Source organism: Canis lupus, chromosome 14 (assembly GCF_011100685.1).
Source record: "Canis lupus familiaris isolate Mischka breed German Shepherd chromosome 14, alternate assembly UU_Cfam_GSD_1.0, whole genome shotgun sequence".
Taxonomy (NCBI): Eukaryota; Metazoa; Chordata; class Mammalia; order Carnivora; family Canidae; genus Canis; species Canis lupus.
In genome coordinates this window covers 7,230,860-7,249,034 of record NC_049235.1, presented here as the reverse complement: position 1 = coordinate 7,249,034, position 18,175 = coordinate 7,230,860, and the positions used below count along the sequence as shown (strand labels likewise).

Sequence of the window (18,175 nt, the reverse complement as noted above, 5' to 3'; positions counted from 1 at the left end):
CAGAACTTGCAAATTAATGGAGAAACCTTAATTGCACCAAGAAACAATGAAAACATTCAAGTAGGTCCTAGCTCCAGTGAGCCCTTTGCCTTCTCTCCTAAACTGTGACATTGTATTGCTTGTCATTCTTCCCTTCCTTTGCAGTGGCATTAGTTCAAATATATGGACTCTGGAGCTATCACTTAATGACAGATGAGCTTATTACCACATTGGACCCTTTAAAGGCATTATCCATTTGTTCAACAATGCCTACTATGTATCTGATCTAATATGGAGCTATTTTATTTTGTTCTTTGTTGGAATATAATAGAAAGCTGAATGTTTGCCCTAGTTATCTCTTCACATTATAAATATTATAAATATTCTTTAGAAACTTTCAGCGTGACCTGAAATTTTGTTTGTTTTTCACACATAGTATTTATTTGTTATATAAAATTGAAGTAGTATTTGTTATATAAAATTGAAGAAAGCTTGTTTGGGAAGCTATAACTTAGGTTGGGTGGATTATTATTTACACTTGTTACATTTCTCTTTTTACTCCCCCCACCCCCATAACAAAATGATGTAAATCCCTCTGAATTTTTGTGTAAAGATATGTGTAAAAGTTGTGTACCTATCTTATTCTGCTGAAATAGCCAGCGTTGAGAATTCATGAACCAGTTAATATAACTCTAGAAACCATAATAATTGTGAAAATATGATTTATAAAATGATGTGTAACATTTTAGACTGTGAGTTTGTACATATTATTTAAAGGTTGATACTAAAGGGCAGCCCTGGTGGCTCAGCGGTTTAGCACAGCCTGCGGCCCAGGGTGTGATCCTGGAGACCTGGGATCGAGTCCCGCGTCAGGCTCCCTGCATGGAGCCTGCTTCTCTCTCTACCTGGGTCTCTGCCTCTCTCTCTCTCTGTATCTCTCATGAATAAATAAATAAAATCCTTTAAAAAAAAAAAAAAAGATTGATACTAAACAATAACTACATTAAGTTTTAATGCCGGGATCCCTGGGTGGCGTAGTGGTTTGGCACCTGCCTTTGGCCCAGGGCGCGGTCCTGGAGACCCGGGATCGAGTCCCACGTCGGGCTCCCAGTGCATGGAGCCTGCTTCTCCCTCTGCCTGTGTCTCTGCCTCTCTCTCTCTCTGTGTGTGTGTGACTATCGTAAAGAAAAAGAAAAAAAAAAAGTTTTAATGCCAGCTCAATCTTTTCCCTACGCACTAGATCCACATTTCCAATTGTATTCCTGTAGAGAAAACTAATGCCTGCCCTCCTACTGAGACCTTATATGTAAGGAAGGTACTTACAAAATATCTATTTACCTAGAAAGTGTGACCTATGCCTTGGTTTTAAGTGAACACATATTTGCCCACTGTAGTTCATTGGTGAATGGTATTAACTGATGTCACCCTGGAAAACTTGGACTTTTTAGGTTGAACTACATGAAGTTGCCATTTTTATAGTAAAAAATTATCAACCATATATATCCATTTAAGGATATAAAGTTCAGGAGCATGGAGTCAAATCATTCTGAAAATAGAAAAACTTAAGACCAGTTATTCAGCTTCCTACTGGATGCTAGAATTACCTTGATGGCATCCCTTGCAAATGGCCACCTGGCTTCTTTGGGAGCATTCTAGATGTTAGGATGATTCTTGATTTATCTAGTTATTTAGCTCTGATAGGCTCTCATGTAATCCCTGGAATTTAATGAATTTAATGAATTTAATGATTTTGCATAGAAATAAAAAAATCACCATTTTCGGGGCATCTCACTGCTCTGGTTATTGTCGTCTGGATATATTCCAGATAAACGTCCTTTTAAAAATCTGTCTAGGGCAGCCCTGGTGGCTTAGCGGTTTAGCGCCGCCTTCAGCCCAGAGCGTGATCCTCCAGGATCGAATCCCACGTCGGGCTCCCTGCATGGAGCCTGCTTCTCCCTCTGCCTGTGTCTCTGCCTCTCTCTCCTTCTGTGTCTCTCATGAATAAATAAATAAAAATCTTTAAAAATAAAAACATGTCTATAGTATTCCATTTATGGTCTGAAATAATCTATAGGAAGTATTATTTCCATAAACTCAGTGCTTTTAAAATGAAATCTAAGATGAGGTTTGCTTTTTTTTTAAAGATTTATTTATTTTAGAGAAGTAGAGAAAGAGAGTGGCAATGGGGAAGAGGCAGAGAGAGAGAATCTCAAGTAGACTCCCCACTGAGCACAGAGCCGGATCCCCATGACCCCAAGATCATGACCTGAGCCAAAATCAAGAGTCAGATACTTATCCAACCCAGCTACTGAGGTGCCCCAATGTTTGCTCCTTTTGCAGCTATATCATACACAGTGTTACCTCATTTTGTTTTGTTTTTTTCACATGAACAATTGGCAAGCCCTGGAGTAGGATTTAGGAGAGACCTACTTTCTAGGCTTTGATCCATGTGTGATTTGTTTGTGTGATCCTAGAAAACTCTTGCAGCCTGTGATGTTCGTAACAGAGGCAATGAGAAGTCACATGAGGTGATACAGAAAAAGCTCCATATCTATCAAATGAAAAGCTAGGAATAATGGAATCGACTCATAGTTCTCTAAATATAGGAAGATATGCAAATGCATGTCAATAAACTTGGAACCCATTTTTAGCGTACATTATCATTTAAGTGACTACAGAAAAGTAACATTGGAGATCCCCAAGACTGATCCTTGGACCTCCTCTCTTTATACTCTTCCCCACATGAGTTTATGCAGCCTCATAGTTTTAAATACTGTTATGTATTGACATTTGATTCTCAGATTTATCTCCACCTCAAATCTCTCTCCTACACACTAGATCCATATATCCAACTGCCTGCTAAGTCCTTTCACTTGGATGTTTTGTAGGCATCTCCATGTCTTAAAAACTGAGCTCCTGGGTTCTAAGCTTGCCCCTCTTCAATAAACTGAAGTTTATTCACAGCACTACAGCCAGATTCATTCTCTTGAAATAAGTCAGGTCATAATTCTCCCCTCCAAACCCTCCACTGCTTCCCAATCTCATTCTGACCAAAAGCTAAAGTTCTTACAGTGACCTACACAACTCTGTATCACCCTATTTTGTTTCTAATCACATCACTACATTCCCAAACCTACCCTCTCTTCCAGCTAGACATTTCACTCCAGTCATACTAGCCTCCTTACTATTGTTTTGTTATTTTAAAACATGCCAGGCACTCTCCTGCTTTAAGTTCTTTGCACTTGCTATTTCCTTTGCCTGGGATGCTTTGAGATACCTAGCTGGGTATCCTACTTCCTTCAGTTTTTAACTAAAGATTACATTCTCAGAAAAAAAAAAAAATTACATTCTCATTGAGGCTATTCTTAAAATTGTACAAATACCCTACCCAACATTCCCTATCAAAGTTTCCTCCATTATTTTTCTACACAGCACTTATTATCATATAACATACTATGTATTTTACTAATTTTATTATTGTTTCTCCCCTTATTTGAATATGAGATCCATGAGAGTAGAGATGTGTCTGTTTTGTACTGTTCTATTCCCAGCATTTAGAAGTGTTTGACACATAAGAGGTGCTTTATAAATAAATATTGGTGAAAGATGTTCAGAGACCTGTACTTTATGTTCTTGTTGAGGTCTCTGATTTTCTATGTATGTGAACAGCTAGAAGAAGGTTTATGACGTTTCAAAAAAAGATACCTCCCTATCCAGTGTTTGTTTTGCTGAAGTTACATGGAGGTTTGGGTAGTCTATGGCCTACTCTCCCTGCCTAAAGATCCTAGTGCTAAGTTTTGCTATGCTTTCATTTAGGAGCCTCTACCAGCCTTTCTCAACCTGGGTTCCTCATCAGAATCACAGAACACAGAAAAGAATTAGAGACACTCTTTTTATTAGTTCTCCAAAGATGGTTCATAACTAGTACTCTTCCAGATGGATAAGAGAGAAGTTAATTGATATATTCTATGGATGCTTCAGGGCATTAGGGCTTAATTCTAGTGGAACCCAGGTTGAAAAGGGTTGCATTAATTCCTAAAATTCCTGCATTGTTCCTGAAATTGTTTATAAGAAACAAACTTCTGAAAGCTCTTTCCCTAAATACAAAACCTCATAAAAACACAGGAACAAAAGAGACTTCTTCAAAGCCAAATAATTCCCAGTGATATATTTCTGAAAAAGCTATTTTTGGGCAGCCCCGGTGGCTCAGCAGTTTGGTGCCGCCTTTGGCCCAGGATGTGATCCTGGAGACCCAGGATCGAGTCCCACGTCGGACTACCTGCATGGAGCCTGCTTATCTCCCTCTGCCTGTGTCTCTGCTCTCTGCCCCTCTCTCTGTCTGTCATGAATTAAAAAAAAAAAAAAAAAATGCTATTTTTGCAGTGAGTTAATTGGTTAAAGATAAGAGAGAAAGGCTGACATCCCTTAGTTCATAATTGGTTCTTATAAAACTTACAAAGTATTTTCTGATTTTTCCAAATAACCATGTTTGTTTGTATTTTGGTTGCTAACATAGCTTTTCACATATTTCTAGAATGTTATTCATCAATGAAATCTGCTGCACATTGACACAGGTCCCTACTGTTATTTCCATTGTCAAATGGATAGATTAGGCCTAAGAGGAATTGTTGACTTAAAATAGTCTGATAGGACTAACTCAACCGGGTGTCTGACTGCTGTTTCTCCTAGCAATAACCCACAATATCATAGCTGCTAGGAGGTAAGGCTTAATCAGGCTTGAGCCATAGAACGTATGTATGCATGTTCTATGGGATAGATTATGGATTAGTGATTCATCAAGTTCTGTTTTGATTTTGGATTATCATGAAACAAGAGAACGCCCCATAGTAAAGTTATATTATACTTTATGTTACTTTTCTACCTAGAAATTGAGTCTTTTTTTACTCTCATTTATTCATGAGATTTTTCTGGTGGTAGTTAGGGGAAAGAGAATTGAGAGATCTGTTATGCTCCCTATTTTACAGTCGGATAAATTGAAAATTGGTTACAACCAATTAGAGGTAAAGCTAGAGCTAAGGTCTCAGCTATACTTCAGTTGGTTATTGCTTTGATTATAAGTTGTCCATTTTTTATTGAATTATGGCTCTGGGCTTCAGAGTGTGACAGTTGTAAACAGTTTAGAAACTATGGAAGCACGTGTATACATATGTGTTAGGTTTCTCTAAATTTTCTTAGAAAAAAACCTTTCTCAAATATTTTCATGAATGTGCTACTTTAAATATAGTGACAGAAATAAATATAGATTCAAAAAACAAATGTCATGCTAGTTCAGGAATAATCTGTTCACTGTGTTTACAAAAATAACATTCTCTGTTGATCTGGGTCTGTCAGCCATTTTGCATTCACATATTCGTACACTCTAGAGAACTGATGGTTTTGTTTCTCACATGATAACAGGTCTGCACGAAGGACTCTTTGAAAACAAATCACTGTGACTCAAATAAAAATATTGATTGAGGGATCCCTGGGTGGCGCAGCGGTTTGGCGCCTGCCTTTGGCCCAGGGTGCGATCCTGGAGACCCCGGATCGAATCCCACGTCAGGCTCCCGGTGCATGGAGCCTGCTTCTCCCTCTGCCTATGTCTCTGCCTCTCTCTCTCTCTCTCTCTATGTGACTATCATAAATAAATAAAATTAAAAAAAATTTAAAAAAAAAAAAAAATATTGATTGAACTAACTATAACCAGTTGATTACTATGAAGAAAATAAAATACTGTATTTGGGGAGTTTTTTCAGAATAGGGAGATGGTATAATAATTTCTTCTTGGAATAGAAGAAAACAACTCAAGTCAAAAATTGGAGTGCTTCTCCTAAGAGGAAATTTGGGGGGTTATTTTTGTTATTGTTTGTGAGTTTTTTTACCCCTGACTCATCCTTAGAAGCTAGAGAGACATAGGAGAGGAATGCTATTCTGGGTAGAGTTAGGACTCCAGTCTCAACCTTTATCATCACTGCCAACCAACCACCTGCTGCTTGGTTAGATTGGTAGATGACAGAGGTAGAAAAAAAAGGAACTGCTAAATAATATTGTATGCATGTCATTCCTTTCCCATTCAAAGTCCTGAAGCTGAGAAAGAGCCTTTAATGTTATATCTGATACTGAATTAAAAATATTCGCAAAAGCCAACAATAATATGAGGTGTCATTTATAGAGTAATTACTTTATGCCAAGCATTGCACTAAGTACATTATTTAAACTATCTTATCGGGATCCCTGGGTGGCGCAGCGGTTTAGCGCCTGCCTTTGGCCCAGGGCACAATCCTGGAGACCCGGGATCAAGTCCCACGTAGGGCTCCTGGTGCATGGAGCCTGATTCTCCCTCTGCCTGTGTCTCTGCCTCTCTCTCTCTGTGTGTGTGTGTGTGTGTGACTATCATAAATAAAATAAAAAATAAAATAAAAAAAATAAAAAAATAAACTATCTTATCTTCTCAACAACTTGACTCTGAAAGTCACGTCTTCCTATTATACAGTCTGCTTCATAGTGCATATTACAACCATAGGAAAAGAAAAACTCCCAATTAATTTTGTAATTAGTTATTTCATGTCTGACTTAACCTAGTAGACTGAAAACTCCACCTAGCTAAAGACAATCCATATTTGTTCTTGTATACCCAGCACTTAGACTCTGTCTGGTACATTAGTAGACACAAAATAAAAAATTGTTGAATAAACAACTGAATGTGTGAATGAGTGGATTCATGAATTAATTAACAATTCTATTAATCAGGTTCTGGAACACCTTTACTTTATATATACCCAGAAACAGAGACTGAGACGTCAAAGTCTGTCTGACTCCAGAACATATACATAACAGTTATATTTAAATGGCCATTGGGAAACATAGAAATCATCATGCCTCTAGAAAAGGATTTGAAATTTCAGGATATTCTGAATGTAAACACTTTCTTCAAAAGCAATTATGCTATAAACTATGATCAAGATTAGGGATAGCCATTATCTTTCTTCCCTCAGGTGGTAGAAGCATGGTTCCCCTATGCCTCCAATGCATAAGCTATTTCTGAGTATTGATTAATGAAACAAATGACTGCCCAGGAAGCTATTTCTGGTCTCTGGTGCCAAAGGTACTTTGAACTCTTGCTCACCCTAGGAGGGAGAACCACAGACTTTTTATACAGATTAGTTCCTTTCAAGAACAAAAGTCCTTTTGGGGATTTACTAATTCCCTCACCTCCCTTGGTGCCCGTGTTCATTCTTGTTGCCTCGTGTTAGGACTTTGTTCTCAGGCAGTTTTCCAGCTCCATGAGAGACACTCGGGCCCCTGCTGCCCAAACATTTTGTAGTGCCATGCCCGATTAACTGGGCAAGGTCAGACTTGCCTTTTACAGCCCTCCCAGATACAGATCCTTTACTAAGAAATCCCAGAAATGCCTTAATTCTCTGGATGTAAGTAGATCAAAGTGCCATATGCTTTAGGAGTTCTGAGCATTTGCAGTTTTCTCCCCTTGAAGGTGATAGAAGTCCTTCTTATCCCATTGAGAGACATGTAATGCCTTATAAACAGAGCTTTATATCCTCCAAACTCCCCTCTTCCTCAAAAAAACCCACAAAAAATCCTGCAGCAAACCTTGAGGACTACTCAGAAAGAAACTATCCTCAAAAACTTTTTTTTTAAAGATTATTTATTTATTTATTCATAGAGACAGAGGGAGAGAGAGGCAGAGACACAGGTAGAGGGAGAAGCAGGCATCATACAGAGAGCCTGACGTGGGACTCGATCCAGTGTCTCCAGGATCACGCCCTGGGCTGCAGGCGGCGCTAAACTGCTGCGCCACCGGGGCTGCCTTATCCTCAGAAACTTAAACATAAATCATGGAAGGAAATTAAATTCTCCAGCAAATAATTAGCAATTACAGAATTGTATGAAGACCGAAAATACCTCAGCTAAACCTATGAGTAGCAGCAGCTGCCTGCTAGCCACAATCAGAAGTCTGAGACCTTCTATCCTCTAGCATATATTGCTACATGGATTAATCATCAGAACATTTTAGTATGCCAAAGGAGGATTTATTCTCTTCTTTGAGAACCTAAAATGCCCACTGCTGGACCCCCTGAGGCCAGCAAGAAGGGAGAGCACACTGTGAATACTTCATTGTCAATATCTAATTGGGTCTGCAGGCATAGTTCAGCCTCATCAGAGCCAGTTTTAAAAAGAAAGCTCTGTTATGTCAGACAAACACTTTTTGTGTGGTTCTTAATTATTTTCCCATGGGTTTCTTGTTCTCTGGGTCTTATCTGTTCAGTTATTGTACTAACACAAATTACGTTGGGCATCTAAGCAGCAGACAAAGAGGGGAAGCATGGATTCCAGAAACCCATAGGTTAATGACCATGATCTTGAACTAAGAACTTTAACATAATGCCACCATGATGTAACCTCTCTCTCTTTGCATATTCAAGGACCTCTCATGTTCTGAAGATTCTTAGCCATAGATTCCAAGCTAATGCCATCCAGAGGGCATGTCTTTGGCAACCTCTCTCAGCTGCCTCTTTCTGACCTGTGGATAGCACTTTCCGCAGGAGGTGATTGAGCCAGCTCCACAGTGTCATTTTTGGTGCCTTTTATTTAGGTGTACATCTGTGTGGTGTTGGATGATTAGAGAAGCCGCAGTTCACTCCATGGTTTGGAATTTCCAAGGAAGCCAATTTTTTCCCTGAGGGTTTCTTATTCTGTCATTTCAGCGGCCTCCTATACAGATAGCTCTGATGATGAGACATCTCCCAGGGATAAGCAGCAAAAGAACTCTAAGGGAAGCAGCGACTTCTGTGTCAAGAACATCAAGCAGGCAGAGTTTGGACGAAGAGAAATTGAAATTGCTGAACAAGGTAAAAAAAAGCAAGCACTTCTTCTGCCTATATCTTTTTGTCCATGTTAATCCATTTTTGTGTCCTGGGGTCTAGTAGCTTGTGGAATTTAAGTATGCTTATATTTTTTTTTTTACTTTTAAAAATATTTTATTTATTCATGAGAGACATAAAGAGAGAGAGGCAGAGGAGACACAGGCAGAGGGAGAAGCAGACTCCCTGTGAGGAACCCAAAGCGATACTGACTCCAGGACCCCAGGATCACATGCTGAGCCAAAGGCAGACGCTCAACCACTGAACCACTCAGGCATCCTTTAAGTGTACTTTTAAGGAATACTTATTGCAAAAGAGATCTGAACTTAGGAAACACTATGGGGAGGGAGTGAACTCTAGTGGGTATAGAAGGAACTCCTACACAACGAAAAAGGGAAAGAGTAAATAAGGAGGACTAGGGTATAGGGAATCAGAATTCTGGAACATTTGCCTCTGAGAGTCTTTTATAAAAGAAAATCAGGTTCAATGTCTTGACCCCATGAGAAATCCGGTCTAACAAAGAACCTGATAGGGAGAGAAATCTTACCTTAAGAGAATAAGTTCTTCTGTTTATTCTTTCTCTCTCATTCCTTCCTCTCTAATGATACTGTGTATATATTGTGCTTTTTCAGAAATGCCTGCACTGATGGCTTTGAGGAAGAGAGCTCAAGGAGAAAAACCTTTGGCTGGAGCGAAAATTGTGGGTTGCACACACATCACTGCTCAGACTGCTGTGAGTCCTTTTTCTTTCTCTACATAATAATAGTTGATAATAGCCACCCACTCTTGAGTGCTTGCAACATGCCAAGTAGCAAGTTAAGAGCTTAACAAGTATTATTTCATTAATCCTCCTAATGGCCAGGTAAAGCAGGTATTCCTATTTCTATTTTACAAACAAGGAAGCTGAGGCCCAGAGTCTTTAAGTAATTTGTCCAAAGTTATACAACTAGTAAATCATAGAATTCAGATTTGAACTTCAGTATATCTGAGTCCCAAGTTTATGCTTTCTGTGTGATACACTGCTTCCCTTTATCTTCCCTTCCAGTGTCATTTCTATAAGGCAGCTCTCCTTGGCTGCTTTCTGCTGCACATAAGAAAAACTTGATTCAACCTGGCTCATATGACAAGGAATTTATTATAGTACATGGCTTGTAGTCCGGAGGTAAGGTAGACTTCAGATGTGGGATCTCAGGGCTCCAGTTTCATCTGTCTATGATTTTCTTGGAGCTGCCTTGTCACTTGCTTACTTCATCCTCAGGCTCATAGCAAGATGATTACAAATAGACATGAAGAGTAAGGACCATTTCTTCCTCTCCCCCAAGAGCAAGAAAACCTTTCCCAGGAGTCTTCCAGGATATTCTATTATGTGTCATTGAGCAGAATTGGATCACATGCCCATGGCCCACCAGTCCTGGCAAAGGAACTGGGATTACCATGATTGATTTAGACCAGTTATTCTCACCACTATCAGATTCAGTGTCTCCTTTTTATAAAAGTTATTTTTGCAATGTCCCTGTATTATCTTAGAATGAAATTCAAATATAACATACTTAGATACATTTAATTTTTTAAGAAATTAATATAAAATCTTAAATATGAAGGAGGAATAAAAAAAGTAATTTATAATGAAATGTGTATTTCTGTAGTAACTGCTTGGCACAAGTATAGTGGAATACTCCGATATTTATACTTCCTCATAGCATTATTTGAATGAGAATACCACCAAGGGAGATTGAAATGTGTTACTGGTTCTAGAACATCAGAGTGGCATAATCAAATTATTTGATTTTCTGATCATAATAAACTATAAACAACTTTTTAAATTTTTGAACAACAAAAAGTGTGTTTTCTCTTAATTTATACACTTGTTGCATTCTGGAAAAGTTATTATTTTGTATTAAAACTACAAAAATATTTTTTGTTTATGTGTAAGTTTAATAAGGTTCTAAACTTAGATCATTATAAATAGGTTTCTCACCCATGTGAACTTTCATTGGAACATTTGAAAACTACAAAATGTGGTGTGGTTTTTGTTGTAAGAGACTGGCCTGCACTTTCAAAGTATCGGAACCTCTGATCCTGATCCTCTGATGCCAGAATCATTCCCCTCCCAGTTATTGTGACAATCAAAAATGCCCCCACAGTTTTCCAGAGCTCCTCTATTAAGAACTACTGACTCAGAGCCATCATCAAAGATGTAAGAGATATTGAATTGCCAACCATAATGAGACCATTACAGGAAACTGATATATTGAGAAATGGTCTGAAATCTTTTGTATGATTTATAAGACTCCGGTCATCTGTATGGTTAGATCAACTTTCAAAAGATTATCTCCTGAAGCATAACACTTATTTATATGGCCACTTCCTAATTAAGTACAGCAGAGTCCTTAAAACCAGACAACTACTGTTAACATCTTTACCATAAGACTCTTCTGGATTACATGTTCTCTAAGGGAAAAAAAACCTTGGCTGTCCAAAATTAATATAATAAATTAAAAAGCTGTCTCTTTTTGGAGCTACAGACTAATGAATCAAGGCAGAAACTCTTTTGAAATCTTTTTTGGGCTTCCCCAGTCAGGGACATGAGACTTCAGTGTGGTGTCTTAAAATAGTAAGTGCTTCTGTACTGTCTCATGTTGCTAAATTATATCTAGTTTCTTTTTTACCCCCTGGTTTACCAAACATTACCACCATTCTATGTTCTCTTTTACTTTCCCTTGAATGGAGTAATCAAAATTAGTTTACCAATTTTAATATTATTTCATTGTTACACACACACACATACACACACACACATTTTTTATCTTTAAAAAAAAATAATTACAAAGGACTTTGTTTTATTTTTAATCTCTATTTTTATTTTTCTAATTACAAAAGTAGTTCATATTCATTTTATAATACTCAATCATTACCACAATGGTTAGTGTAAAAGGCAATCTCCTATAATCCCATGTTCCAGACATAACCATCATAGTTAGTGGTTTCCTATCCGTGTTTCTAAATGACTTGTATCTATATTTTTTTAGGCATGTTTCCATAGTTCCTTCTAATAACCAGATTCCTTTGCTACTCTGTCTATAGTCATGATTGAAAGTTGGTTAAAGCAGCTTCTTCTAGGGGTTCCTTGGGTGGCTCAGCAGTTTAGCACCTGCCTTTGGTCCAGGGCATGATCCTGGAGTCCTGGGATCGAGTCCCGCATCGGGCTCCCTGCATGGAGCCTGCTTCTCCCTTTGCCTGTGTCTCTGCTTCTCTCTCTCTGCGTCTCTTATGAATAAAAAAAAAAACTTAAAAAAATAAAAACAGCTTCTAAGCTCTGTCCTCCTTCCACTCCTGCCTGCCTTCATTCCTGCTTAAGCCCTAACAGCCAGCAGTCTTGATTTAGAATTCTTTGAACAGTTCTTATATTCTTGGCCTTGATTAATCACTTTGGTAAGTCTCAGTATCCCTCTTTTGTTTAACAAATTCAAGAATCCTAGCTATAGGAATTCAGAAATTCTTTAAGGTGAAAAATAAAATGAAAGGGAAAAAAATGGGATCAAATATCGAAACATAGTATGGACTACAAATGAAGACATATGAGTAGTTCTGCTATTAATTTACTATGTGACCTTGGACAAATTACTTTAGGAGGTCAGCCTAAATTAGTGGAGTTGTTTGCAATTTTTTTTTAATTAGAGCAAAATTAGAATTCTTTTAGCATAGAAATATTAGAAAATAAGAGTTTTACAACATGAAAAGTACCAGTACTCAGAGTTAACTACAATCAGGAAATTTTAAAACAAGTTTTTTAATCAAAGCTTTATTCTTGTTAAAATAGTTTGTAATCAAAGCAGTAGATGAAGGGCACCTATCTGGGTGGCTCAGTCTGTTAAGCTTCTGTCTTTGGCTTAAGGTCATGATCAAGCCCTGTGTTGGGCTCTCTGCTCAGCAGGGAGTCTACTTGTCCCTTTGCTCCTCCCCTTGCCCATGCTCTCTCTCAAATAAATAAATTCTTTTTTAAAAAAAGAAAAGCAGTAGGTGGTATACTACCTTCTTTAAAAGAACTCTACCTCTATCTTATATACTGAAAATAAAAGTAAGTCAGGATCAAATCGATGGAATAAATTTTTTAAAATAATTTTTTAAAATATGTTTTTAAGGGGCACCTGGGTGGTTCAGTCAGTTAAGCATCTACCTTAGGCTCAGGTCATGATCCCAGGATCCTGGGATGGAGCCCCACATTGGGCTGTCTGCTCAGCAGGCAGCTCTCTTCTCCCTCTCCCACTCACTCCCCTTCCTCCCCCATGCTCTCTCTCTCTCTCAAATAAATAAAAAGATCTTTAAAAACAGAAAAAAATTAAATAATAAAACATTTTTAAAATTTGAAATAAATGTGGATTTATAGATAAGTTGCAAGTACGGATCACTTTTTTCTTAGCTATTTGAGAGTAAGTTGCCAACCTGATGCTCCTTCACCCACAAATACTTTAGTGTGTATTTTCTACAAACAGTGACATTCTCTCATTCAACCAGTACAACTATTCAAAATTAGGAAATTAACATTGACTTATATTACCATCTAATCCTCCGACCTCATGTGTATTTTACTAGTTGTCCCAATAATATTTTTTATAACAAAAGGATCCAGTCCATAGTTACATACCTCATTAATCATCATCTTTTAGTCTTCTTTAGTCTGGAACAGTTCATTAGTCTTTCTATGACTTTCATGACCTTGACACTTTTAAAAATTATAGATGAATTATTCTGTAGAATGTGCTTAATTCTGGTTTTCCTGATGCCTTATTATTAAATTCAGGCCATGCAGTTTTGGTAGGAAATGATGCTACATTTTTTTCACTGAATCTTATCAGGTGACACATTGATTCAGATTTGATTTATAATTTGCCAAAATGATGTTCATTTTGATCCTTTGCTTGAAGTAGTGTCTGCTAGACTTTTCCACTAGAAAAGTAGAAGTCTTTGTAATTAAAAAGTATTTTGTGAGTAATATGAAACTATGCAAACATCCCATTCTTCATCAAGCCTCCAATTTATTCATTTATTTACTTATTTTTATTTGTATGAATCATTGTTTCCTATTTTATTTAATAGAGTATAATCCACTACTATCATTATTTATTATGATGCTCAAATTGTTCCAGACTTGTCCAGGGGGAGCCCCTTCAATCTGGCTTCTGTGACTTCTTTGTTTTTACATATCCTTCTCATTCTTTGAGCACTTCTTTGCTTCTGGTATATGATTATCTAAGCTTATGTTGTACATTCTCTACCCTAGCCCAGGAATTAGCCATTTCTCAAGGAGCCTGGTTCCTTTTAATGTATCTGGACACTACTGTGTTCTTTGCTATTGGAATATCATTGTTCCTGGGTCCTCTTTAATTTCATATTTTGGAAAATAATTGCCTGCTAACTCTTTGTATTGGAGCCCTCCTCCTTCTAGGGCTCCAATTACATGAGTGTTAAACCATTTGATAATGTTCCATAGATCTTGGATGCTCTGTTCTGATTCCTATTCCACACTCTTTTTTCTTTATTTCAATTTGGTGATTTTTATTGATCTGTCTTCAAGTTTACTGATTCTATCTTCAAATATGCCTAATCTGATGGTGAGTCTGATGAAAGAATTCATAATCTTTAATACCTTTGAAATTTTTTTCTGACATTTCTGTTTGACTTATTGTTTCCAATTCTCGGCTGAAATTCTCTATCTGTTCATGGATGTTGTCCATCTTTTCACTAGACCCCTTAATGTAAACCTGTTCATTGTAGCTAATTTAAAGTTCCTGTCTGATCAAGCATCTAGTTCATCTTAGAGCCTTGTTCTCTTGAATACTTGATTTCTTGAACAATGGTGTGGGGAAAGGGTGGTTTATTCCACTTTTTTTTTTTTTTTTTTTTTTTTTTTTTTTTTATGATAGTCACAGAGAGAGAGAGAGAGGCAGAGACACAGGCAGAGGGAGAAGCAGGCTCCATGCACCGGGAGCCTGATGTGGGATTCGATCCTAGGTCTCCAGGATCGCGCCCTGGGCCAAAGGCAGGCGCCAAACCGCTGCGCCACCCAGGGATCCCTATTCCACTTTTTTGTGTGTCTTGAAATTTTATTATGGATGATTTGTTAGTTTTCATTATTGCCATAAATTGGGCTGTATTTCAATTCTGTTATTCTGCACCATAGGCTTCAGATTCCTCCAGTAGTGGGCAGCTGTTACATTGTGATTTGAGATTACCAGAAGGCTCTCTTCGGCGTTTTGGCTTCATGCTCAGCTTTTAGTTGCTTCTACACATGCTTGCCACAGGAGTTCAGAGTGTCATCTCTCTCTTCAAATGCACTCTTTACCTGCTACATTAGGCTGTTACTCTTTGTTTCCTAGAGCTAGGCTCATGGTGAGGGCAAGTGAGGTTCTTGGATCTCCTGATCCTGCCTCAGTCTTAGGCAGAGCTCTGTGAGGATAGGGCCTCTTCTTTATTCCTGTCTCTTCTCTCTGTAGCAGCCAAATTTGCTTTGTCTGTGATAGGATAGGTCTTGTGCAGGAGATATTTCCCTTTCCCTGCTTCTCCTAGAAAGGTAGCAAATCTTTCAGTCATACCTTGTTTTAGTGCACTTTACAGATAATTGCCTTTTTTTTTTTTTTAAACAAATTGAAGGTTTGTGGCAACCCTGGATCAAGTACATCAATCAGCGCCATTGTTCTAATAGCATTTGCTCATTTCATGGGTCTGTGTCACGATTTTGGTAATTCTCACAAATATTTCAGACTTTTTCATTATTATTTGTTATGGTGATCTGTAGATCAGTGATTATTACTTGGCAAAAGCTCAGGTGATAGCATTTTTTAGCAACAAAGTAGTTTTTATTTTTTTTTTTTTATTTTTATTTTTTTTTAAAACCAGTGGAATAAACCATATTTGTTTTTTTTTTTTTTTTTCAATTTTTATTTATTTATGATAGTCACAGAGAGAGAGAGAGAGAGAGGCAGAGACATAGGCAGAGGGAGAAGCAGGCTCCATGCACCGGGAGCCCGATGTGGGATTCGATCCTGGGTCTCCAGGATCGCGCCCTGGGCCAAAGGCAGGCGCCAAACCGCTGCGCCACCCAGGGATCCCAACAAAGTAGTTTTTAAATTAAGGTATGCACATTTTTGTTTAGATATAATGCTATTGTATACTTAATAGACTACAGTATAGTGTAAACATAACTTTTTATATGTACTGGGAAACCAAAAAATTCATTTTACTTGCTTTTTTTAAAAGATTTTATTTTATTTATTTATTCATGAGAGACACATAGAGAGAGCCAGAGACACAGGCAGAGGGAGATTCAGGCTCCCCAAAGGAAGCCTGATGCAGGACTCAGTCCTGAGACCAGGATCACACCCTGAGCCAAAGGCAGAGTCCCAATGGCTGAGCCTCCCAGGTGTCTCTCATTTGACTTGCTTTATTGTGATATTCATTTTATTGTGGTGGTCTGCAACCAAACCTGCAGTATCTCTGATGTGTGTGCCTGTACTTTGTATCAGTGCAGGGTCCTGAGCCCAAGGAGGTTTCCTGCTTCTCTACGAGGAGCAGGGAGTTTTTCCTTCCACTCTTCTCGAGAAGCAATGGATCTTTGCTTGGTCCCTGGTGGCAGGTGGCAGGCGTAATTTTTGCTTGTCTTCCTATAGCTTAAGGCTTTTGCTTCTTATGAGAGAAGAGTGTGGCAAAAGTGTCCAGGTTTCATGCCTGTCTTTGAGCACAGCTGGTTCAGGTCTTTGCCCCCAGTCTTTCTTGTGAGCACTGGGTGGAAGCCCCCTGGAAAAGAGATTGCACGTGAGTGTGCAATCTCCTTTTGCCAAGGGCTAACAGAAATTCCAAACTGATATACTTTCCCCCACTCAGCCTTTACTAGTTCATTGAAATTCTAGCTAATTTTTTCCTATTCCTTTATGTGGCACCCACATCTTCCTGTGCTCTGTCAGAGGTGAAGCAGTGTTCCCTCACTCCTTAAAGAGTTTTGTCACTTTGGAGTTCAGTTCACTTGGTTGCTTTACAACCTCAGCTTTTTGATGGGCTCAAGAAAAGTTATGGTTTTGTAGCTTATCTGGCTTTTGTTGTTAGGATAGGAGCTTCTCTTGCAGTCTTCTACATCTTCAGAAGAAGCAGAACTATAAATTGGTGGTTTTTCAAAAATGTTCTGGCTATAAAATTCTTGGCTTAATTAAATCTTATAAGGAAGCCCAAATATATGAAATAGGTAAAAAAGCAAAGAGCTCAGCTGGAGCTTTCCCCATGCCTACCCCTACCATTGCCCTCTGTTCAAAATTTCTATACAATTTGAAAGTCACTGGCTGGGGATCCCTGGGTGGCTCAGTGGTTTAGCCCCTGCCTTCAGCCCAGTGCGTGATCCTGGAGTCCTGGCATCGAGTCCCACGTTGGGCTCCCTGCATGGAGCCTGCTTCTCCCTCTGCCTATATCTCTGCCTCTCTCTTTCTCTCTCTTTCTTTCTCTCTCTCTCTCTCTCCCGGTGTCTCTCATGAATAAATAAAATCTTTAAAAAAAAAAAAAGAAAGAAAGAAAGTCACTGGCCTCAGTTATTCCTGATAAACTTATTCATTGTCAAATGTATAGACTTAATCTCCTTGACCAATTGTTTGGCCAGCCTTGTTGATCTCCTGTTTTCTGTTTAATATAGGTGCTTATGGAAACTCTGGGTGCACTGGGGGCACAGTGCCGATGGGCAGCTTGCAACATCTATTCCACTCTCAATGAAGTGGCTGCTGCTCTAGCAGAAAGTGGTAAGGTCTTTTAATTGTCTTCTGTGTCTTTGGCTAAAGTAAGTCTCTGAAAAGTTCCATGGATTCAATATAAATCTTTAAGAGAAATTGACATTAAAGGAGCCATCTTGGGGGAAATGGATCCCTATTCTTGTGAGTTTGCTCTCCTTCTGGGCTTCTCTTGTTAAATATGATGTAGGTAACTTTGTTTTACAGTTAGCAAATATCTTCTCATGTCTAAAATTCCCTTATTAGTTAATGCTTTGCCTTGTCTTGCTAATATTAGAGCACCAGTGAATACTGTTCATTGTCTAAGGTAATATGGATTAAAAAAGAAAGTGCTTCAGGCATAATTTTGTAGTCCTCCTGATTTTTCAGCAATTTGCCCTGATTTAATGTCTGGTGTTTCTACTTCAGCAGTAAAAAGGACTTGGCCTGGCAGATTAATATTTGGGTTGATTAATATCAGGTTCTCCTGATGAAGGTGGAATGACCAAAGTATAGACCCAGCAAAGATCAAAGTGTAGTTGGGAAATGATGAGACTTACAGTTTGACTGGAT

General features: G+C 38.3%; 1 protein-coding gene across 8 annotated transcripts in view; it reads left to right on the top strand.

Moving 5' to 3' along the window:
- AHCYL2 (adenosylhomocysteinase like 2) overlaps nucleotides 1–18,175 on the top strand; it is a 161,460-nt gene that overhangs the window by 117,803 nt on the left and 25,482 nt on the right. For all 8 annotated transcript variants that reach the window (XM_038556547.1, XM_038556546.1, XM_038556551.1 and 5 more), the window contains 3 exons: nucleotides 8,703–8,846; nucleotides 9,491–9,591; nucleotides 17,533–17,635. In XM_038556547.1, the coding sequence (XP_038412475.1) occupies nucleotides 8,703–8,846; nucleotides 9,491–9,591; nucleotides 17,533–17,635 (348 nt within the window). The remainder of the gene's footprint in view (nucleotides 1–8,702; nucleotides 8,847–9,490; nucleotides 9,592–17,532; nucleotides 17,636–18,175) is intronic.